The sequence below is a fragment of the Merops nubicus genome, unplaced genomic scaffold (genome assembly GCF_000691845.1).
Source record: "Merops nubicus isolate BGI_N331 unplaced genomic scaffold, ASM69184v1 scaffold19488, whole genome shotgun sequence".
Taxonomy (NCBI): Eukaryota; Metazoa; Chordata; class Aves; order Coraciiformes; family Meropidae; genus Merops; species Merops nubicus.
The window spans coordinates 51,999-60,308 of NW_008625437.1; the positions used below are offsets into that span (position 1 = coordinate 51,999).

General features: G+C 40.3%; 1 protein-coding gene across 1 annotated transcript in view; it reads right to left on the reverse strand.

The window, feature by feature from the left end:
• ARID1B (AT rich interactive domain 1B (SWI1-like)) overlaps positions 1 to 8,310 on the reverse strand; it is a gene marked incomplete at its 5' end in the record, with an annotated part of 99,800 nt that overhangs the window by 25,239 nt on the left and 66,251 nt on the right. The window contains one exon of the mRNA XM_008945687.1: positions 2,578 to 2,787. Within this exon, the coding sequence (XP_008943935.1) occupies positions 2,578 to 2,787 (210 nt within the window). The remainder of the gene's footprint in view (positions 1 to 2,577; positions 2,788 to 8,310) is intronic.

An 8,310-nucleotide genomic window follows, 5' to 3' on the forward strand; every position in this document is an offset into this window, starting at 1 on the left:
CCACTCCGAGCAGCTAGTACGTTTGCTGTAATACCTGATGCCCCAAAGCTCATTCAATCAGTTGTGCACTTGCTGGGTATGATCCAAGAAGGGGGGCAGCACTGAAATAAATGGGCTTTAAACATCTGAGCATCTCAGCTTTTGTTGGGGAAGAATCCCGATGCCATGGTGACTACTACTTCCTCTGTGGCCTGAGATTTTAATGACTCCAACCTAGCCTCCATAGCTACAAAGGCTATCATTAGCCATACTGTTTCTAAGCCTGTGTGCCAGCAAAGGAAACATTTCTTAGGTTTCTCTCAGTGTTTAATAGCACCGTAACTGCTGCCAGTCAGCAAAGATCTTTTGAGGATAGCATTAATAGCAAGCAGGTTGGCATGCTACGTGGAGTGTTTTTATTTCTCTGGTGCATCCTGCAAGAACCCAGGAGTTAAAGGAGACCAGATTTTCATAAACTGCCCCTGTTGAGGCTTGAAATCTACTTACACAGCCCTTTGTGCCTACTGTCTTACAGCTAAGTGGTGCGTAATGAACACATTGCATAATGCAAACAGAAACATTCATGCCTAAATGCCCAGTACATTGGCATTTAAAAGAAGACTGCCAACAGCTGGGCTGTTCATGTTTGGACCCCATCAACTGCAACTATTCAGACAGAGAATGTGCACTGTTGCTGTACAGCTCTGCTCCTTGTCACTCTCCGGGCAGAATCATGAGATGTGGAGTGAAGCAGTTGGAGCAACAGCTTTTCAGGAGAGTATCACACGGATGCACTTAAATAAACCTCAGCAAGCCTTGAAATAAACCTCTGTACCTCTCAGTAGCTGCAAACAGATAAACATGGTGATTGTTTGTGTGGACACACCAGCAAAAGCATGAGCCTTTGTTTCCAGTGTGAGTTTTTACCACTACTGAAGCACATCACTTAAGCACATCTTTCAAAAATCAAAGTGAACAGCATCTATTCTCCAGCGATGCATAATGTCTGCCGCTGCAAATCAACACTGAGTGGCCCAAAATAAAATAAATTTCTGTAATAAAGAAACATGAACGACTCTCTAGAATATCTCATTGGCCCCCCATTCTGCTTAATTTTTGATGCCAAGAGTCACACTATGGCCGCAGTCACACTGTACGAGGCTGAGCAGATGCATGATACGATTTACCTGTAATAAAGTTTCTGAACTAAAAGTAATCAGATCTTTATGATGCTGGGATGCATGAGCTGATCACTGAAGATGTCAGGATAACATCTCTTACCCATATACAGCATTTAACAACTGGCAAGGTGAACTATATTAGGTTTGCCTGCCTTCCTTCAGTAACAGGAATAGCTAAAATCTCTGGACTTAAGGGGTCAGTCACCTAATTCAGTAGTCAAATCCTACGTTGTGAGGTGTACGATTAAAAATAGCATTGGAAATGGTACTAATTGATGTTGGACATTTCTTTCTTGAACTAACCACATAGATTATTAAAATGTACTCTCTTTCTCAGGATCCAGTTTGTTTGCCCTATTTTTGAGTTTAGATTTTGTAATTAGTGTAAAATGATATCTGTTTAAATATTAAATATCTATTTTATATTACATGCTGCATTTACTTATTTATCTACATAGCTGTGTTTAAGACCTCATCTTGCAAAGCATTGAACATCCACAAATGTTCTGAAGCCCACAGAAATTATGGGTCCCAGCACTTCACAGTAGCTTCTAGCACCCAGCCAGAGTGATCCCCTAGATGTAAGGGATGCTTTGTAAAAGCATCAGGCCAAGGACAGGTGACTGGAAATACCAAATCTAAGGCTGCAAATACTGATGATTTCCTCCTGTTTTCCCATTTGATGGTGCTAGACAATGAAACATTTAGTTTTGCTCTGTGGTGGTCAGTCTTACAGAACTCAGAAGTAATTTCCTAACACCCCTTTGCAAAAATTCCACTTAACCTGTGAGAACACAAACCAAAGCTTCTCTTTCCCATCTGTGACTTTTATTCTCAGCTCTTCCTGCTTTCATTTTCCTTCATCTCAATTAAGTAATCACCTTTTCCTTGTAATCATTATGTTTGTAAGGCAACCCAAAATATCCTGTAAGCATATTCCAAACACAGAGAAAGCACAGTCTGTGTCTAAGAAATGAATGTACCGTTTAGAGACACTCAAGAGATGAAAGGTTTGGGATGAAAGACTGTGTTTCAAGAATACACCTGCCACTTCTCTGGAGAGATGAACTGATTTGTCCTAGAAGCAAATTCTTCTGGGAAGGACGGATTTCAAAATCTCCTTTTCCTTTCAGCTTCTTACTCGTTTGATCCAATGGTCTTTTCTTTTCTTCTCTCAGCGGTACTACTGGATTCCCCTGAACAGGTTACAATTTCATCTCTTTACAACAGTGGCCAATTTTGATTCAAACACTAGAGTTTTAGGGCAATTATGCAGCCCACAATGAACTCCAGACAAATATTAAAGCACAAGCCTCTATTTTCTTCAACAGTGTGGTCAGGGTAGAAAATGTAATAGTGTAATCAGCAGAAGCGTATCGCCTTTTCAAAAGGTTCCCTTTCAAGCACCACTTCTCACCTGTGCCAAACCTCCAATCTCTTTGACGCAGACATAGAGCCTGAACAGGTCCAGGGGCTTCTTGCCCACAGCTGGCAGACTGGCCACGGGCGTGCCCCTCTCCTCCATGAAAGAGAGGTACCGATCTACCCACATCTTGCGCTCCGGCTCATTTCCTAGCTCATAGACTTTAGTGATCTTCTCTCCAGTTGTGGTAGAGGAACTTGACTTCTAAATCACAAGAAGAAAAAAGAAGAGTTGGGGAAAGGGTGGGAGGGGGAGGGAAAAGAAAGTAAGAAACTCACAACATTGAAAAAGAGAAGATGTCAAACAAACTAAAGCTATCACACAACAGTCAGGAATGAAGGCTACTAGTTCAGGCACAAACAGTACATTCTGTCCATATGAGGAAAATTCAGCTTTTTAAATAAAGGGCCCAAACTCCCCATTTTCATATGTCTTTCATGGATCTGAACTTTGGATCCCAGAAGGCAAGTTTCTGATGTTGCCTCATGTCATTTTAAGAAGAGGTAGCTCTCACGTAGTGCTTCTCATCCACTTATCTCAAAGTGCTTTGCAAGCAATAGTTTAGGTAGAATGAAAACCAAATTTGTCCCACGCAAGTTTACGTAAGCCTAAAACCAAATCAAATCAAACCTCTCCTCTTTGCTCCCCCACATGGGGCTAGAAAACCTGGAAGTGTTTTTTTTTTTCAGAAGAAATGCACAGGAGTAGCCTGAAGTGTGAATCATGGCAAACTAGTCCACTGAGCAGCAGTCTCTTCAGAGAGTCACAGATGGCTATGCTTTACTGCCTCTTCACATAAACATTGGCCAAAATCAAAATGAGAAGGAGTGCCTACAGTACAAGGAGATTGGTGGCAATGCTCTTTGTGAACTGCTAATTAGCTGCTTGAACCAATAATGCTTATGAGTAGCTACAACTCTCCTCCCTTGAAAGAGGACAGAAGATAGCCATCTCACATGTCCTGCCTTGCAAAGAGAATGTGTATTGTGAGCTGGGGAAACCAGGGATTCGGAACAATCAGGGAAAAGAGAAAGAGGTGGAAAGAGCACAATTTTTTCTCATGTGGCAGAAACGCCGGAGTGAACACGTTTTCCTACCTCTATTTGGGCTTTAGAGCTAATGAAAGCTCCTGTCATCTTGATGCCCTTTTCTTCTCTACGTGCAGACGGTAGAAAACACTTGCAACACAAGCTGTAAGTTCTCACCACATCTTTTCTGCGCAACAGAACCCCGTGAGCTGGGCTCTGTGCCACGTGTGGATGGACTACACCCTCTCGGAGCTGTGCCCCATCTGACAGCAGAGGGGCTGCGGCTGCTGCTACTGCAGAGGCTGTCTTGCAGACGGTGGAGTGATGTGGTCAGCAGTGGAGGTTGGGAGTGGTTCAGAATGAAACACAGGAGGAAAAGACTGATACAAAGACCTTTGGGAAAGGAGCCAAATACATGAAGGGAAATGTATCCTCTATGTCTGTATAGTTAAAATCCTAAACTCTGTTGCTGATTGCAGTAGACACTTCTTTAAACTCATCTAGTCAATCACTTTCCCTCCTTTGCCTTTTCCTTACTTTGAAAAAGACACCACTATTCTGAAGTAAACAGGAACTTATTTCTAGTTGAACATCTCTAAACAAGACCTTAGCTCACAGGTACCTCACGGATGATGCAGAACTACCCACTTTGTCCACGTCCCCACACAGCACTGGTGAGGACTGGCACTCAACACCAGGGAGGACGAAGTGGGGTAGCATCCAACTGCCCACGATTTTAAAAGCATTGCCACCATTCATCTTGCATGTTAGCCTGGAAAATATGACAGGCTCTGTACCTCCCTCCAGACGTTAGCTGAAACTTGGCAACACTGGAGGAGAGCCAGGAGAAAAGAGATGTGAAGCCAACGGGTGTGACCCAGCAGTTTCATGAGCCATTGCTGTTCTTTCCAGTGAATGGATATTCATTTTAATTAAATAAATAGCCTCCTGTAAAGTTTTTTGCCTTGCTTCCTGATACTGTAACTTCTTCACAGTAGTTCTTCCTACAGACAGAAGTTACTACCTTTCTTACTCAGAAATGAGGTGCACTCCTGAAGTTATTTGAGCCATATGTAGTTATGTGACAACTCCTGCTGAAGTTTTACTAATACTAAGTGGCTGGCAGGGAAGCACTTTGACATGAATCCTGCAGATTATGCAATAAAAGCACAAAGAGATTCTGTAATGGCAACCAGTTGGCTGAAAGCATCACTCACTGTGTATCTGGGTGTTTCAAGAAAATCAGTTTAACTCTTTTCCACAAATACACTTTCTGAAAGATTTTTTTTTTTGGAGGGTGGGTGGAAACAGGGAAGTAGGCAAGACATGTTGCTACTAATGTTATAGTGAGAACCTGATCGCATAGGCTTGAACAGATGATTAAACTGGAGCTCTCTCATTCCCAGCTGCAGTATTAACAAAGTTACTCTTCTGCTCATCAGCACTAATTTTAATCTGACAATTATGATGCCACAGAACTCTAATAAAAATAAAGGTGGGAAATTTCAGTTTTTATACAGCAATTTTTTTATGTGCTTACGTTCTAACGTAAGAGGCAACAAAATAATTTCTATTTCACTTTTATGGCAGTTCATGATTAAGAATGTTCAGATTTACCAGTTTTACATTTTCATTTTTATACAGCAAGTTTCTCTTTTTCAAATTATTCAGAGCAGAATGGAAACAGTTAAGAATTCTTCCTTCTGGGTTTTTCTACTATAAATCTCAAATGATGCTGCTTTTCAGCAGTGTGGCAGCAGGCTCTAAAATGACAGTATAATCTGAAAACTTTTCACAGCTTACAGAAGGTAAGAAGTGTTTCTTACTGTGTGAGCTTTCAGGTTGTCATGCTTTGTAAAATGGGTGCAATTTTCTTCTAAAATGAAATGTTAACTTTAGAAGAATGCACTGGAGGGAAGAATGCTATTCCTCAAGAGTAAAGATCCTTTTTTCTTCTCTGTTTTTACAAACGTAAACATATAAAATTGACAGATGTGTGCAAGCTAGTCTACACACAAATAAACTTCAGTTCCACATGGGCAGGTTCAGCTGGAAGCCTAAATTTGCCTATAGGTAAATGTTAACTCTCAGAAAATAAGGTTTTATTACAAAATGATCCCATTAGCAGATTGTTAACTAAAATAAGTGCATGCCAGGCGATGCTGGAAGAATACAGATCATGAGCTTTTCTCCTGTTACATTTGCTGAGAATTTTGGTGATAAAAGAACACTAGTGCAAGCCTGTGGCACATACCTTTACTGATTTAGTTGTATCCTACTCTGCCCTCAATCCCCAGCACTCTTCTACACTATATGACTGGCTGTGTTTAAGTGGGTAATTTAAAAAAAACAGCAAAGTATATGGACACCAAAGCCAATTTCCATACTAATGTGCTGAACCCCATACCTTATTTTCAACACACCTACCACCTATTTAAACTGTATTACATACCAGCCCTTGTATGGTGAGTCTGCAGAAGCCTTCAAGAGCAACACAAGTTTCTGTAAGAGTTCTTTTCACATTAAGGCAGTGGGTAGATGTTTTTGTACATATCTTTAAACATCTATATTTATAGAACTATCTACTGGTCACTTCCCCCACTTCAATAAGGAATTTGCCAACATTACACTTATTACATAGACCTATTTTAGTACAGAATAGAGTGTGCATACACAGGCAGCAAGAACTGCCAAAGTTCAATCTTTGGCAGAGGCTAAGTAAGGCTAAGAGGCTGCTTACCAGCAGTACCTGTTGCAGGACACAATCCACTGTCACTATTTGCCCCTGAAGGACTCTGCAGACCCCTCACAGCTAGAACCATGGAGATATAGTACTATTTAGGTGCATGTCATGTTCACAGGTACCTTATGGACAGTGATCAGCATTTATGGGGTCTCATAACCTACTGTTTATTCATGTTGCAGTGACCCCGCATAGCTCATATCCACACTTGAAGTTTCTCTTTTGAGGAATTTTAAAGCCACCTTGCTTCTGTGAGGGACATACACTATGTGCAAAATTAGCATAGCAGAAATGTGTTTTTACTAATGTACCCAAAGAGCCCTCAAAACATTCAACAATTCTTTCTCCACATTTTCTTATGCCTCGCTTCCATATAAAAGTGATGAAAGAGAGGATCCACTTAGTAGGATCACAGAGATACTGTGAAGTGAGTCACAGACCATTCACCCTTGCTTTTATCCTGTCTCTGCTGGAATGGAGAAGCTGTAGGACGTGAAGCAGCTTTGGGATTTAATGAAGAAATTCAGGCTGTTTTCAAGTGTAACAAAATGCCTGCAATCATTCATTCCAGTCTATGTCAGGCTGCTGTTGAAGGCATTGAAGTTATCCAATACGCTGGCCTTCATCGGTAAGAAGGGATAAGCTAATTCACAGCACTTATTTTTCTATTGTTGCAAAGCACTGTATTTATCCCTATCTGTGTACCAAGAAGCTAACTGAAGCTAAAGATGCTGCAGCATTTGGACAGGAGGGCATTCAGAAGAAACTGAAAGCACAAACTCTTTCCATTTATTTTTTCCAACACTATACTTTGGCATATTTACACAGAAAAACCTCTACACGTTCACGATGACCCTAAGATTTGTTACACAGTTATGCAACGAGCTCAGGAATGCACTATCATTTGGTAGCCTTGTGGAGGAAGAACCTGGTGTGTGAGACAGCCTCTGCCATAAATCTCTTCCCAAACAAGCAATACTCAAAACATTACTATGCAGAAAAGTAAGAGTTTTTGGTACCATGCTTTCAGAAATGCTGTTAGGAGAAAGATGAGATTTTGTGGGAACAAGTAACACCAGCTGCCTTCTGAGACTCAAAGTTGCTGCCAAATAAACAGTGAAACATTAAGGTAGTGCATGTCATGCCATGCTGCCCCTTTGCTCAGGGGATTCACTAGATGTCTGGTTTTTGGATGGGTAGGATCTTTTTCCCTCCAATTGGGCTTCCTCTGTTTGCCCTGATACGTACTCTTAAATGTATCACTTTGTGAAAATTAAATTGTTATCAAAGAATGGTTGCTAATTTAAGCACACATTAACAGTGGAAAAAAAACCCTTTATATTCCTCACAAGAATATATTTTAGTATTTTTCTGCAGAGAAATTTTGGTCATTGCTACTTTTGGTAAAAAGGAAGAAAAGCAGAACAGTATAAGTTTTTCTAATTAAAAAAAAAACCCAAACCACAAAGCAAAAATGTCGAAGTGGACATTTGCTACCCATAGGCCATATCAGCTTATGTCTGCATTCTCTTTTCTATATATGTATATAGATTTTTTCTATGTGTATTTATAAAGACATATATATAATGAAATTAATCTTTAGTGCCATGCATCTCTCTCTGGTTTTTCTTTACAACCTGTATGAGAAAGATTAAATATTATTAATCTAAAAAATAGTTTAAACATGCATGCATCAGATTTTTTTCTACCCATGATCTGGGTTATTTCAACATAACTGAATGAAGCAAATCAGAAACAATATTGGTTTAGACTCTGCATAACCTAAATGATTGTATTTCCAAATGCACAATTCAAAATAAAAAATGTTTCAAAAAATATACAGGGCAGCTTTTCACGGTGCTGAGTCTACAATTTAAATGTTGGTATTAGTTTCAACAGAGGAGAAGATTTCTCATTTTGTTTTTTGATCCCCTCCCCCCCCCCCCAAAAACTCTC